General features: G+C 40.2%; 1 protein-coding gene across 1 annotated transcript in view; it reads right to left on the reverse strand.

Annotated features, from left to right (window-relative positions):
- Positions 1–2245: 2245 nt before the first annotated feature.
- Positions 2246–16405, reverse strand: part of LOC137616063 (OTU domain-containing protein 3-like) — a 130797-nt gene continuing 116637 nt past the window's right edge. Inside the window, exons 5-6 of the mRNA XM_068345740.1 lie at positions 13447–13572; positions 2246–2560 (exon numbers count right to left, since the gene is read on the reverse strand). Coding sequence (XP_068201841.1) covers positions 2246–2560; positions 13447–13572 — 441 coding nt within the window. The remainder of the gene's footprint in view (positions 2561–13446; positions 13573–16405) is intronic.

Below are 16405 nucleotides of genomic sequence, written 5' to 3' on the forward strand. Positions count from 1 at the left end.
CCAATGCCAGCATCAGATTTGGAGCCATCAGTATATATATATGTTGATTCGATGTGTTTCTCAATGTTCCATAAGGAGCAACCTGGCTTCTAAGTCAGTCATGTTCTTTTTTATACCAATAAAATATTTACAAAAAGATATATCCGGTAATTTCCAAGGGAGCACTTTATTTCTACCTATATCTAAACTGTCTCAATAATGTTTCTACCCGGAAATCATAAGGTTGAGGAGATTTTGGGTGCAGCTCAAAATATCTATAATGTCTTAAAAGGTTTGCAGTCTGACAAGCTAAAGATTCAGGGAGTCTTAGCAACCTAAATCAATACCGAACAATAGAAGACATCCGGTAAAGGTCTAAAGGTAACTCTCCAGCGTCAACAAGGAGCCTTGGGATAGGCAAAGTTCTAAAGCTCCTGTGGACAATCTGATACCAGCATGGTATAGACAGACTGTCATATTAGGTATAAAAAAGTTGCTCTGTACACCCTTTCCCTGGCACTTACGTACTTCCTGCCTAATTTGTGACAAAGCCAGCATAAGAACATTTAAAACTGTAAGTAAAAGTACAGTGATACCTCGGTAGTCGAACGACTCTATACTCGAACAATTCGGAGTTCGACCAAAATTTTCGAGAAATTTTTGCTGCGGTGCTCGACCAAAAATTCGGTACTCGACCAGCCGAACACGTGACGACCGCATGGGCTTTGTGATGATCGCGCCATCTCGGCCACTCTCGCTTGTTCGGGAAGCATCAGTTCTCTCGAGAGCGTCACTCAGACAACGCGCGATCAGCATTCGTTGTGATTTAGTGATTTTCAGTGCTTTTAATTGCTTTTTTAGCTTTCATAATGAGTCCCAAGAAAGTAATGAGTGTTAAGGGGAAGGAGAAGAGGAAAACAGTGCGAACAACGATCGAGTTGAAGAAGGAAATTATAGCGAAATATGAGAATGGTGTACGAGTGTCCGATTTAGCGGTAGAATACGGAATGGCGAAGTCGACCATTTCTACGTTTTTAAAGCATAAAGAAATGATTAAGAAGGCGAATGTTGCAACGGGAGTTACGGCGGTAACTAAGCAAAGGCCACAAGTGATTGAGGAGATGGAAAAGTTGCTTTTAATATTTATTAAAGAAAAACAGTTGGCCGGGGAAAGTGTTAGTGAAGCGTTCATTTGTGAAAAAGCGTTGCATATCTATGAAGAATTAGTGAAGAAAAGTCCGAGTACCAGTGAAAGTGATTCATTTACATTTAAAGCGAGCAGGGGTTGGTTTGAAAAGTTTCGTAATAGAACAGGTATTCATCGTGTTACTAGGCATGGGGAGGCAGCTAGTTCGGATCAAATTGCAGCCGATAAATACGTGGGGGAATTCGATCGGTACATAAATGAACAAAATTTGATCGCACAACAAGTCTTTAATTGTGATGAGACTGGGTTATTTTGGAAGAAAATGCCAGCCAATACGTACATTACCAAGGACGAGACGAAGATGCCAGGTCACAAGCCAATGAAAGATAGGCTAACATTGTTTTATTTTAGTACAGTAAATGGTTTAAAATTGTTTTATAGGATTTTCTGACCAATTTCATACACATTTAGATAATTATTGTTGTTTAGGTACACGTTTTATTAATATTTTGGGCCTGTTCGAGTGCTTGGGAACGGAATAGAATATATACCATTATTTCTTATGGGGAAAAAAAATTCGGTACTCGAACAAATCGGAGGTCGAACACGGATCTCGAACGGATTATGGTCGAGTACCGAGGTATCACTGTATATCCATACTAGTTGCGGCCAGTGACTAAAGATAAGAGCTTGACAGAAGAGTGGGCGGGGCTACTCACCTGCACTCACCACCTGTCATTGACTACCTCATTAAAAAATTCAGCAGCCATTACTGATCCAATGAAAAGATTTCCTGATTTAAAGGAAGAAGGGTTTTTATGCACGTAGGACCAAAGAGAATGTTACTTTTCCCACATGATTTCCATTTTAATCTAACCCTTTCATTCATTAAAATTGATGTCTTCTCACAACCAAGAATGTTTCATAAATCTCTTGTCTACAACTATGACAAGAGGGTAAAATAAGTTAATGTTTAAACACTGCTAAAAAAAAACAAATATACAAACATAAAAACTATACAGTGAATAAAAAATTAATATAGTACTGTATTATTCTTAAAGACTTCTTTTTACAGGTTACATTCAATACAAAATCACATGATGATAGTCAAGCTTTGTACTAACCTTTATGTTGTAATACTATAAAGTTGATAATCGCATCAACAGCTTCATGGACATCATAGTCATGAGCCTCTAAGTGGAGCCGAATTAGGCTTAAATCCTCACAGCCTGTTTGTTCCATAACCATTTGCTCAGCTTTAGATAATCCTTCGTAGACCGGTTCAGAGTAATCATAGTCTTTTGCTGACCAAGAATAATCTTTGGTTGGAAAATCTTTGTTAAAATTATCGGAGAAACTGTCAGATGAATCTTTAGATGATGTACTTTCAGCTTTTGAAGCATCTTTAGTGGTTCCATCTGAGGATTCTTGTACCTAATAATGAAATAAGAAAACTGTCTACATAACAGGAAAGTACTGTACTGTATTTCATTCAAATCTATAACCCCCTTGTGATTTATGACTATCAATTTATAATGTTAAGGAGCATACTACACATCAAAACCTTTCTCTAAAAATCATAAATTGTTATGAAAGCTACATGGAAGATTAATGACAATCTACAAAATATTGCCCTACTGTAAGAAAAAGGAACATCACATGAATGCATCAGCTATACAGCATATATCAGAAAACAGCACCTGTACTGTTCACTAAATAAAAATAAACCATTCCTGAATCACAAATTTAATGTATAAAACTAAAGAAATTATACTTCTTTATATTGCGACCATTGAAGCTTAATCAAGTGAAAATTAATATAAATGCACACTTTAGAACGTAAGCTGCTTTCTCCCTTTATTGTGCAGTACCAGTTTAGAAAACTGCAGTACAATAGTTAGATTAAATAGGTCAGTAGAAATTATCATCATTATGTAATGTACTGCATAGGAGTTTCATGAGCTCACCAAGACATACAGTATTCTTAAACTACTCTGGCTTTTATGGAGTTTCCTGTACATGTGACATATCCAAATGAGATTGAAATATGTTTTTCCAAGATCAGTTAAAGGATGTAACATATGTTGCTTTGCTGAAAAATATTGTTTTTGAAGGAAAACTATGTGTTGAGACATTCCATAAATCTTTAGCTATTGCATATAAATCATTCATTTATTCAAAGGATGTTTTCCATCTTTTTTTTTCACAAAATTATTTCACTTTCCTCAGCAAATTCAACCTACCTATGAAAAGATTACTACAGCTATACATAACAGCTGGACTCCCAGAAGGGAGAGATATAAAGGAGAGAACTTTCATTTTTATTTATTTATTTTTTTTTTTTTTAAGTTGAGAAGCTCCTGCTTTGAGTATATCAGCAATGTGACTTGCATGTAAAAATCATCAAAATCATGAACTTATGAAATTACAATTTACTCTAAACATCTGATAAAAAAAATAATTACAAATAGATACAAAATCCAAATAATTACTGTAATTCTCACTAGTTATTATTTGCTAGTTTTACCAGTATAATAAAGTCTGTAGTAAAAATGTATAGATTTCAAAGCTGATTCTTCAACATTAATTTTATACTTATTTTTATTAATGACATCTTATTTAAAACAAAGATACTGACCTATGTTTATGTTTAAAATTTCCTTTGGGTACCTAATGTAACTTCAAGAAGCATTGGAGGTAAGGATTACCATAGTGGGTACAGGAACTCATTTCCGCAACTATACCAGGCCTTTCGATACCATGAAATTAATGGTGTACAAACACTACAAATTCTATATAATTTCCATTTTTCTAAGCTATACAAACATGAGTCATTTATATGGGGTTACAACTTATGTTTTCTAAGACCAGCCAATTAAAATTTTAGTTGACTGCGTCATGCTTTGTGCTGGGTAAACGCAGCGCATGAGCAATTCCCGCTTCCTTACAGCATCTCCAGTCTCTTCGTCTTTGCGGTTGGAAAGAGATCCACGGGAGGACGACCCCAAAATCGCCACAGACTTTTGCAGACGTCTCGGTGTAAAATCCATTCTGTGGGGAGAACTTGACCCTCCTGCTGAGTCTGTCTGCACTCACATTGTTGACCCCTTGAATAAACAGAGTCAAAAGTGTCACTTTCCTTTGCTCTGCCCAAATGAGAAGAGGTCTCGCTATCTCGTACAAAGACCAAGAGTGGGTCCCGCCTTGCTTTGCAATATAGGCAAGAGCTGTAGTGCTGTCCGCATTGATTTGGACTACCTTGCCTCTGATCTGCTTCTCGAAGCCTCTGAGGGCCAGATGAATTGCCAGAAGCTCCTTTTGGTTGATGTGGAGAGTTGTTTGTTCCACTGTCCAAGCCCCCGAAAGCTCCTCCTTCCCTAAAGTAGCTCCCCACCCCGAGTTTGAGGCGTAGGAACACAACACGAGGTCTGGGCTCTTCTGATATAACGACAACCCTTCCTTCAGTCTGTGCTCGTTGTCCCACCATTGAAGATGAGACTTGATGGAGGTCGTGATGGGAACGCAATCCCTGTCTAGGCTGTCCTCTTTTTTCCAATGGCGATTGAGATGAAACTGAAGGGGACGCAAATGCAACCTCCCCAGAGTTACGAACTTCTCTAGTGAGGAGAGAGTGCCCAGAAGGCTCATCCAATCTCTTACGGAACAGAGTTCCTTCTTCAGGAAAGTTTGGACTTTTTGGAGAGCTGACTGTATTCTTACAGGCGCCAGAAAAGCCCGAAAAATCCGACTGTGAATCTCCATCCCCAAATAAAGAATCTCCTGGGATGGAGTCAGTTGCAAATTTTTTCAAGCTCACCAGGAGGCCCAGTTCCCTGGTTAAGTCCAGAGTTATTTTCAGGTCCTTCTGACAGCGATCGGCTGAGGAGGCTTTTATCAGCCAATCGTCCAGGTACAGAGAGACCCTGATTCCCCTCGAATGCAGCATGCTCGCTACATTCAGCATGATCTTCGTAAATAATAGAGGAGCCGTGCATAGTCCGAAGCAAAGAGCCCTGAATTGGAAGACCTTGTTTCCGTCCATGAACCTCAGATAACGTCTGCAGCTGTGATGAATTGGAATATGGAAATAGGCGTCTTGGAGGTCTATTGAGACCATCCAATCGTCTTTCCTCACCGCTGCCAGAACCGTCTTCTGAGTTTCCATCGTAAACGTCGAATTCTGGACGTAACCATTCAGAACACTTACGTCCAGAACCGGCCTCCACTCCCCGGAAATCTTGGGGACTAAGAAAAGGCGGTTGTAAAACCCCGGAGATGTTACATCCTGGACTTCCTCTATTACTTGCTTTTCAAGTAAAAGAAGCATCTGGAGACACATGGCTTGCTTCTTCGGACCCTCTCTGTACTTGGGCGAAAGATCCACTGGATCTGAGACCAAAGGAGGAATAGCTAGGAAGGGGATCTTGTAACCCTCCTTTAACACTTGAACGGACCAGGAGTCCGGTCCATTCCTCTCCCAGGTCTTCCAGAAGTGAATCAACCTGGCCCCCACTGCTGTCTGAAGGATAGGGCAGTCAGACTCTACCTCGGCCGGTTTTGTTTCCTCTGCTCCTAGGCTTCCTTCCGTCCGGTTTGAAAGAGCCCCTTGCGGAGGGTTTCCCACGAAAGGGCTGAGAAGGTCACACACCAGTAGAGACTTCCTTAGGTTTCCACGAAGCAAAAGTGGAAGGCAAAACTTTCCTCGGCCTATTGGTCACCAAATCATGCGTGGCCTTCTGAGTGAGAGCAGTGGCAACTTCCCCCACCAACTCTAGTGGAAACAAGGTGGAAGACAAAGGAGCAAATAGTAGCTCCGTTTTCTGTTAGGGAGAAACTCCTGCTGAGAGAAAAGAGCACATAGTGGCCCTTTTCTTGAGGATTCCAGCTGTGAACAAAGCAGCTAACTCATTCAAGCCATCCCTCACACCTTTGTCCAAGCAGGGCATCAAATGCACAAGGCCACTAGTGTCCGTGTCCTTCATATCCGAGACCCTCTTGCTCAAAGCTCCCAAAGACCAGTCTAGATAATTAAGTACTTCGAAGGCCCTGAACAGACCCTTAAGTAAATGATCGAACTCCGTCATTGACCACGAAACCTTTGTCTTCCTTAAGGCAAGACGACGAGACGAATCTACCAAACTTGAGAAATCCCCCTGGGCAGAGGAGGGAAATCCCAGGCCCAGCACTTCACCAGTCTCGTACCACACACTAGATTTAGAGGCTAATTTTGCAGGAGGAAAGGCAAAGGCCGATTTGCCAAGAGTTCGCTTAGAGTCCATCCAGGAACCCATTAACATCAAGGCCCGTTTAGAAAACCGTGAAAGGACCATCTTGTATACACCGGCACCTTGGTTGTTTTACCTAAGATAAACTCCGATGGAGGAGAACGAGGGGCCACAGGGGTAAAATGATCAAGGAAAACTTCTGTAAGAGTCAACATAAATTTCCGAAGGTCAACAGCATGTTGATAATGTTTCTCTTCCTCATTCTCAGAAACCTCCTCTAAAGGCTCGTCTACGTCAGACTTCTCTTCAAGTTCGTCTTCTGGCAGTGCACCAACTGCTGCAGCCTAAACTGAAGGAATAACGTCTGAGTGAGACCGCCTGTCAGAGTCAATAACTTCATCCAACTGAAGAGGGGAGGTCGAAGTAGACTGATGAGAGACCTGGATGGGTTGACGCTCGCCGTCAAAAGCCAACTGTCGCGTGTCGTCCCGAGAATGCTCAGAAACTGCTAACTGTTGAAGCGACCGACGCTTGGAATCGGATGACAACTGCCGAGAGTCAACGCGTGGCCCACTAGCGGTTGACGTGAATGATCTCTACCGTCAAAAGATGACTGTTGATGGTCGTCTCGTGGACGCCTAGCGTCCAAATGTTGTTGACGCTGCCGCTTCACTGCGTCCAAAGTTAGCTGCAGAGAATCTTCGCGGCGACGCCCTGCGTCCAAATGCCGACGTCGGTGTTCTTTCTCACGTACGGAAGGCGAAATTTGATTAGCAAGAACTCTCTGGCGTGACTCCTCTATATCAACCTGGAGTCGAGCACTACGAATGGGAGACCGCCAGTACGATAACTCGTCAGCTCAAGAGACCACCGGTCGCCTGTGCGACAACTGGTCTGATGTCTGACGCCCAATCGTACTGCCAACACCCGGTTGATAAGAATCCATGAACGATGAGAGTTGTTTCTTCATAGATAAAAGCATAGACCAATTAGGATCTTCAGGCAAAACATTTGACTCCTTCCTTGACGGTAAAACAGAAACCTCATCACCACGCTTTTCGGGTGACGAAAGCCAGTCTAAGAGGAGAGAAGGCGCATGAATCGTAACATCGGCTATAGAAACAAATTCAGAATCGGAAAGAATAGGCTCTACCCGAATACCGTGATCTGGACGCTTCGCAGGAGTACAAGTGACGGGAGAGCGAAAACGCTCAGGGGAATCCCACATACTACAGCCTGGACGTGCAGGCGATTCCGGATGCTGAGCAACCGCATGCCATCTCTTAAGCAGTCTAGACGCTCGCCACCACATCTCGCTACCCGAACCTTCATCGGAGGACGGGAATAACGTACCAACCTCACCTTTCCTACGATGAGGGTGAACGACCTGTGATACGGCAACAGGAACGTTCGAGGGAACATCTGCACGATTGTTGACGCTTCTCGTTCCCTTTAGCCGATCGACTTTACTTCTCCCATGGGTTTGAGAGCTCGAAAGAGGTCTAAGGCTAGGTGAACGACAAGATCGTGCAGACGCGCCCTCCACAACACAGAACACATTAGAAACACTTTCCACAGTTCCGACAGTTTCATGATTTTTCAGCACATTTAATTCAGAAAAAGTTTTATTTCTATCAGCCGATAATGACTGCACTTTTTCACCGAGAGCCAGAATCGCGGTAAACATGTCTTTCATAGATGATTCCTGATCTACTACTACGGTGGAAGGAATAGGATTAGGAATATTAACATTAGGTAAGGCTACCTCAACAAATCGTGAAGAACTACGCCTAACTCTATCCCTCTCAAGTCTCCTAACATAACGCTCGTATGTTACCCATTCATCATCCGTTAATGAAAAATATTCATTACATCTATTATCAAAAGAACAAGGTTTCCCCCTACATATGACACAAATATCGTGAGGATCAACAGACCCTTTAGGGAGTCGAGTACGACAACCTTCACAAATACACTTACGAATAGTAGGGGAGGGGTCGGCCATTTTGAATGGTTAAGAGAAAGACCAACAACCAAAAAACAAAGGAAATATTAATAAATATAACCACCAACAAAAGGATTTCAAGATTAAATGAAAGAGAAAATGATTAACGATAGTTCAAACTCAAAGAAAAAGTTGTACATCACCAAACAACTTCCCAACAGAGTAAGACAGCGAGAGCGAACTTCAATATGACAGCCAGCTATGGCGGCAGAAGAAGAACTGAGTGGCTGGGTGTAGTTCCACCTGTGGTACCGCTAGGGCGCTGTTGTACACCTGCCATATCTACGATAGTGTGAGATTTTGAATTTCTGCCACGGCGTCAGGAGACTTCAGCTCTTATATAACCAGCGGGTAAGTTTTATATTTAAAAATAACTCTTACTTAATCAGAAAATAAAGGCTAGAATCCCAAAAACTTTTTTGGTTGGCTGACAACAGAAGGGGTGTGGAGGATTAATTTTATTTAATTTATTTTTTTTTTGTTTTGCCAAAAAGAGAGAGAGAGAGAGAGAGAGAGAGAGAGAGAGAGTTGTTTTAGTATTGTTAAATCGAGACATTTTATTTGCTTTAGCTTTGTCATTAGAGAGAGAGAGAGAGAGAGAGAGAGAGAGAGAGAGAGAGTGTTTATTTACTTAAGTTTTGTCAAATTGCAAGAGAGAGAAAGTGTGTTTATTTGTTTTAGTTTTGTCAAATAGAGAGAGAGAGAGAGAGAGAGAGAGAGAATTTCATTTGCTTTAGTTTTACTAGATCGCGCGCATGAGAGAGTATGTGTGTATGTGCGTTTGTGTGTGCGTGTTTGTGTGTCCGCGGTGCGCGCCGAAGAACACGGGTAGTTAGCGAATGATTGTTTGTAGTGGGAAAGACTGTCGGTATATTTGAGGTTGTTTGTTTACATTTTTTTAGCTAGGATAGGGCGGTGATGAATGTCTTGGGCGAAAGGATTTGCTATTTGACTGTAGAAGGAGTCGGTTCTGTTTTTTTTGTTCTTCGAAAGCCGGCTGTGAAGTTTTTTTTGTATCGGAGCCGTAATTCCTCCTTTGGATTCCTTTAGACTCCTTGGAGTTTTAGTTTGGCCTGGAAGGTGGTGTTTGCCAGCCGTGTGTATTATATTGTATATGAATAGCTTGATGATGACGACCCGGACCGGACAATGAATGTAGGAATAGACTGCTGAAATACAGAATTTTTGAACGTTGATGACCCGGCTAAAAAATACGGATCTCTCACGACAATTGATGACGACGACCACCGCATAAGATTGCACGGTCGAATTGGCCGTACGATAGTGTTGGCCAGTGCCAGTAGGCTACAACTTGCGCAAGGACTGTTGCGTGTGAACCAAGAGGTTCTCTTGGTTTGGCATTACATTTTTCGTGTGTTGCAGAATATGATTGGTGTTTAGTATTAAGTAATTTATTTAGTCTTAAGTGTGCTTTTGGTACTGTGCGTGGACTGACGGTGTTGGGTGTATTAAAGGGATATTGTTTTTTTCGATTGTTGGCGAGTTCTCGGTACCCTCGCGCACCAATATACAGCAAATTTTGTGTGTATTTTTTGTCTATTGAATTTATGATAAATTGTGATTGTTCCTGGTTTATGGCATATGGTGGATGGTTTGGTGATAAGTGATTTGTTTTAGTGTTAAGTCGGTTTAATAATTTGTGTTCTGTTTTTGGTTGCGTTAATATAGTTTTAAGGCTATGTTTTGTTTTCATTTTCCTTCTGTCCAAGAGTCCAGTTGATAACGTAAGGGGAAAGTTTGTGCAGAGAAGACATTTGTCAGTTAGTGTGATCAAGGGTGTGGGGGTTGTTTTGTTTACATCCCGCCACAGGGGGAGGGGCTAATATTAGGGAGCGGAGATTCTTTAGTGAAATTTCCCCAAGAGTGAACTTAGGTGATATACAGCTGTGTGTTATACTCTTTCGTAGCTTATAAAAATCATTATAATAATGATAACAACAACAATTATAAAGATGATGTTATCCCGACGTCACTGTGTGTATTACAAGGCGTGTTTTGAAGTGTATTGACGTCATCGGAGTGAAGGGGTTAATAGAGATTTATCTTAAATTAGTACATGGTGCAAATTGTGCTATGAAGTTGAAGCCTAACAAAACTCAAAGTATGATTGTAAGTAGGTCGAGCACAGTGCCCAGATCTCTACATTGATAATTTTTCTTTAATTCTATATGACTTTTAAAATCTTAGGTATGATTCTTGATTGCAAATATAATTGAGAAAAAATTGTCTGTTTCTTCTTTGCAAAAAAAAATGGCTCAAGAAAATCCACTAAGATTTTTTATGATTAACCTATTCAGAAATTATTCAATTCTATCATACAGCCTTGTTTTGAGTATTGTTCTCCTGTCTAGTCTTTAGCTGCTGAATCCCATCTAAATTTGTTAAACAAAAACTTGCAGATTATTAATATTATTATTCCTGATCTAGATAAAAACATCAAACACTGTCGTTTAGTTAGTTCTTCATGCATATTGCATAAGATCTTTCATAATTCTGACCATCCTTTGCATTCAGATCTTCCCACATAGTACCATCCTGTATGCAGTTAATTCTAACAGTCTTGCCTTCTCCATCATATGGCTCAACACTGAACAGTACAGTGGTACCTCTACATACGATCTTAATTCGTTCCAGAAACTGCTTCGTATGTTAAAACAATCGTATGTTGGAGCAAATATTCCCATAAGAATACACTGTAATTTGTATAATTCGTTCCACACCCCAAAAACCTATATTATCTCCTTAATAAATTACTACATATAATTACACATAACAATAACATAACAGCATAATATGAAAGAAGCAAGTAAAAAAGATAATTATAAAGAAATAATAAATAAAAAATGTGTTTGTCACTTTACCTTAGAGACAGGCCAACGCAGGTGTAGGATTTGCTATGCCAGGAGGAGACAGACGATCGGCGAGAAGGTAGACATGGTGTTAACATGTTCTTTAAATAAATACACTCTCTCTCTCTCTCTCTCTCTCTCTCTCTCTCCCTCTCTCTCTCTCGTTCTTCTTCACTGTTAACGTTAGAGACGTCTATTAATTTTTTTCTGAGAGAGAGAGAGAGAGAGAGAGAGAGAGAGAGAGAGAGAGAGATTAAACAAAAATGTGTTGTGTACATATTTTTTTTAACAGCGTCAACGAGTTGAAAGACAATTAAATGTAACTAAAAGAATATCAGCGAATCTGAATTCCTTTATTAACTAAAACAAATATTGATACAAACACACTCGTGTGCGTATGCGCAAACACACACACACGCAGGAGGAGACACTATCTGCGAGGAGGTAGAGATGGTGACTGCGATAACGTACCGTAACTTACACTACGGAAACTTTAATCTAACTTAGCTTATTTATTTTTTTCATTTTTATATTTCATATTTTTTACATTTTATTTCTTTTGATTTTTAATTTTCATCACTTTCAGTGACGAGTTACGGTACGTTATCGCAGTCACCATCTCTACCTCCTCCCCGACTGTCTGTCTCTTACTGCGTAGCAATTCTTGTACCTGTGTATGTGTGTTTGTGCATACGCACACGAGTGTGTTTGTATCAATATTTGTTTTAGTTAATAAAGGAATTCAGATTAGCTGTTATTACTTTCATAGTTACATTTAATTGTTTTTCAATTCGTTGACGCTGTTAACAATCATATGTATTCTAAACACATTTTTGTTTAATCTCTCTCTCTCTCGGAAAAAAAATAATAGACATCTCTAACACTATAACAGCGAAGAGAGAGAGAGAGAGAGAGAGAGAGAGAGAGAGAGAGAGAGAGAGAATTTTTTATTTAAAGAACATGTTAATGCTATGTTTAGAGAGAAACAGAAAAAGAGAGAAGACTTTTTTAAAAGAGCTTGTTAATGCGGTTTTCATTGCTTCACTTTTTTCGTTCTTTCTGTTCATCACGCTGGCCCTTCTCACAAATGATCGTTGCCAACAATCTCTGTCCTTTATCCCTATCAACAAAAGGCGTTCCATCTTTTCCAGGGTATTGCTACGATGTTTTGTAATAATGGTGATCCCCTTCGATGGTTTATCTGCTTTAATGGCTGCCCTCTGCTTGATGATCGTCGAGATCATAGGCCTATTTCAGCCATATCACTCACATGCACACTGCTTTCATGTTTTTCTATAATTTCTTGCTTCAATTCTAATGAAAGAATTGCCTTCTTCCTTTTCTCACCACTACCTGTACTGAAACTTAGCTTCTTAGGCACCATGATTATAGGTAAAATCAAAAAGGAAATAAGAGAAAAGGAAGAAAATAAGCACTGTTAATAACAGACCAAACAGAGAACAACCACACGATACACACAAGAACAGAGAACAGAGCACTCGACGCTCAATGGTGTCCCTCATACGTGCTGCCATCTACCGGCGTAAACAAGATCTACATCGGATGTTGGAGCATTACTTCGGGTGTCGAGACAGAAATTTGGTCGAATTTTACTTCAGATGTTGGAAAATTTGTATGTTAGGACAATCGTATGTAGAGGTTTCAGTGTACGCTAAAAGTTTTATTCCAGATGTGATCAGATTCTGGAATGATCTTCCTAATCAGGGACTTGAATAGAGTAACTTAAAAAAATTCAAAGGTGCAGCAAATGTTTTTTGTTGAACAAGCCAATATGTTTTTCTTCATAGTTTACATATGACAGCAATTTAGCGTTATTACCAATCTTGAAATATTTTACATTCTTTACTCATTACTTCGTATGTAATTTATTTATTTCCCTTCCTCACTGGGTTATTTTTCCCAGTTGGGGCCCTTGGGTTTATAATATCCTGCTTTTCCAATAGTGTTATTACTTAGCTAGAAATAATAATATGCAAGCACCAGCTGAGAGACTTATCACTATTGTTAGGAACTTGCGTTTAACTTACTGATACACAGCCACACAAAAAAAGTTTAAATTTCAAAAGTTGAACACCAATAATAATCAATTTGTTCCCTAAATCTTAAGATAAAGAGATTTAACTATGCATATAATATATAAGGGCTTTACAAAAACAGGTTTCACACACAAAAACTCCTAATCATATTGAAGGTACTTACAGCTAATTTGATGCTCACAGGACTTGTAGTGCAATCACCAAATCGTCGCACGCTGTTGTAATGATCACCATTATGGTAGGAAATGTGAAGTTCACGTAGGTTCTTTTTACCTTCTAAACCACATATCTTTCGGTAGAGAAAGCAAAAACAAATATTAGCGACTTCAGAAGATAGAAATAATCCCAACAAAGACCAGATAATGCACATAGCATATTGTAATATGGCATGTTAAACACAAATAATTGTAAAGTATATTAGTTTTGTCATGAAAAATTGGTTTACAAAGGTTAAATTTTACACTACTGTAAACTACCAAATGCATTTAATAAATGAGTAAAAGAAATCTAATAAATAGAAATTATATTGGAACTGAAATGTTAGCAAGCGACATCTGCTCAGGAAGAAACATGAATTAACTCGGTTCACTGATCAATAGCCTCAAGTTTGTCTCATACAGTCAGTTATGCTATAGCATCAACATTGTGAGGAAAAGTATATTTAAAATCACTGTAAGGTATTGGTATTCATGTGATAACAGTAGTACCTTGGTTTACATTGGTTTATAACTAATAAATAAAAAAAAAGTAATTACTGTATAAAAACTTGATATAAAAAAATTCTGTTCAGTAATCAATTAAGTGGGAGTTTATAGTTCTTCTGTTTTGGGACACGCCGAGATTCAGCAATCTACTGGCGAGCCATAGTAATCTCTCGCAGCACCAGAGACGGGCTAACCCAACTACGCTCCAGGTACAAACAGGGTGCCTTTAACTGATCAATAACCTCACGTAACAATTGGTATTTGCGGGTTATCGACATCCTCTGATGTGAACCAGACACAGAATCCGTAGATTCAGAAGAGGACAATAAAAATCACGAAAAATCAGGCGATGACTCAGGCAAAGTTCTGTTTTTTCAGACAACCCAAACACTGCTGTTGCATTCAGGTTAGATACACATGACTGATTCCCTTCAGCCTCGAGTTCCGCCCTGTGTTTCAATCTGCCATCAGAAAGTCGGAAAGGGTTTGAGTTCTGAGGTGACTCAGGAGTGGAGGACAGTTTCCTCTCTCTAGCATTCTTCTGATCAGTGAGACAAGGCCTACACTCCATGACTCGAGGGTGGACTAAAGGTAGGTCAGAAACTGGACCATTTGACCTAGTCCATGGTGGACTACATCCACTAGAGGTGGTATTTTCAGGCAACAGTCGGCCGTCACAATCAGGCGGAAAAAAAGCCAATTATCATAATCAGGACAAATGGACACTGCTGAGTCAAAAACAGAGCTTTCTAAACTAGCAGGTCTTGACAAATTTGGACTGGTACTCATGGAGCCAGCAGAAAGTAGATCCAACAACGGAATACTGGAAGCTTCTTAGAATTCCCAACTACCTGGAGGATGAACGACACCTTCCTCTCGGAAAGAGGAGGCTAAGACTTGGGGTGTTGGAAATTCAGGCACAGGAGAGTGAACCACCAATTCAAGTCAAAAACGGGGTTTCACACATTTCAGTGGAGCCATTCTCCCACAGTAGAAGGACCGCACTGTCTCGAATAAGAATCAGGCTTCAATATAGGATTCTCATCAAAATTTTCTGGGGATATAACCAAGCATCCAATGCTCTTTTCCTCTAATAAGTCCTAGTTGGCTTAAGAATGGGCTTAGGTTGAGTAATAGTTTTCATGGAATGGTAACTTTTCCTTTGTTGTCAGAACTTGTTAAAATCCCAAGACAAAAAGTATGAAGCGACTATTGCAGCCACCCCATATAAGTCACCATTGCTACTAGAACCAGAACTCTCAGAGACTTGAGAGGATGTCGAACTATTATCCACACGTCCTGGACTATTCTGATGCTCAGTTACAGGATCAGGACCCCTCGGATACCAGAGAAAGTGCCTCCTAAGATAAACTGGAGGTTCAAGCCAGGTCTTTAACTGGATATGATGAGCTTTTACCAGTTCACCATCAAGCAGTCTCTGCAGCTCATAGGTGACCTTATTCTTGTGTATTAGTAACACGGAATACCCCCTCAAATCTAGGGATGAGCTTGTTCGACAGAAGGTGGCCCAACTGGTGCACTTTCTTAAGAACCTGAGAACCTTCCTTAAACTGTTTGTACCGAGGTTGCCCTTCAACCCATGGGTCTCTCGTTTCTGCCGACAGCAACATGATACTGTCAACATCGTGAGCACCCTTCAGTATGTTTTCACCTGGAGTACATCCAATCTCAATTGTGGTGGGCATGGTTGTAGCTGAGAACTGCTCAGGATAAGTACTAAACCCCATTTTTGAGATTCCCAGAAATTACCCTCAGTAACTCACCAGTGGTATGGTTCACCCACTCCACGGCACCATTACTAGAGGGTTATACGGAGTAGTTTTCACATGTACAACATTGTACCGCTCCAACAACTCGGTAAATTCCTGGGAAATAAACTCAGGGCCATTATTAGTCAATATCCAGACTGGAACACGAGGAATAACAGGAAAAACTTGGTCTTCAAACGCCTGGCATATCGTACTGCTCTTCTTATTCCTTATGGGTACTGCTGTCATCCACTTTGAATAATGGTCGACTACCATCAGACACCCAATAAAACCAGTACTGGTTGTTGGGAGACTCACAAGGTCCATAGCAATTAATTCAAAAGGAAAACAGATCACTATCTTAAAGGTTGGCAGGGCAACCACCTCCTTTAAAACCTTAAGTCTGATATTCCCAACATGTCCGGCACATAAACCTGATTACACTAATCAAAGATTTGTGCAAAACAAGTTGAAGGATAATTGCAATCATTTTTCCGATCCCCCAGTGAGCATTCTGGAGTTGTGTCTCAGACACTAGATCTATCAGAAAATTGAAAGTGACTACTGGGACTACTGAGCTGTCTGGGTTCCGCTTCACTAGAAAACCCTGGTGCACTTCCAGGTCAGACCAACATCTCTTATAGGGTAG

This window comes from Palaemon carinicauda, chromosome 22, assembly GCF_036898095.1.
Source record: "Palaemon carinicauda isolate YSFRI2023 chromosome 22, ASM3689809v2, whole genome shotgun sequence".
In the NCBI taxonomy this organism is placed as follows: Eukaryota; Metazoa; Arthropoda; class Malacostraca; order Decapoda; family Palaemonidae; genus Palaemon; species Palaemon carinicauda.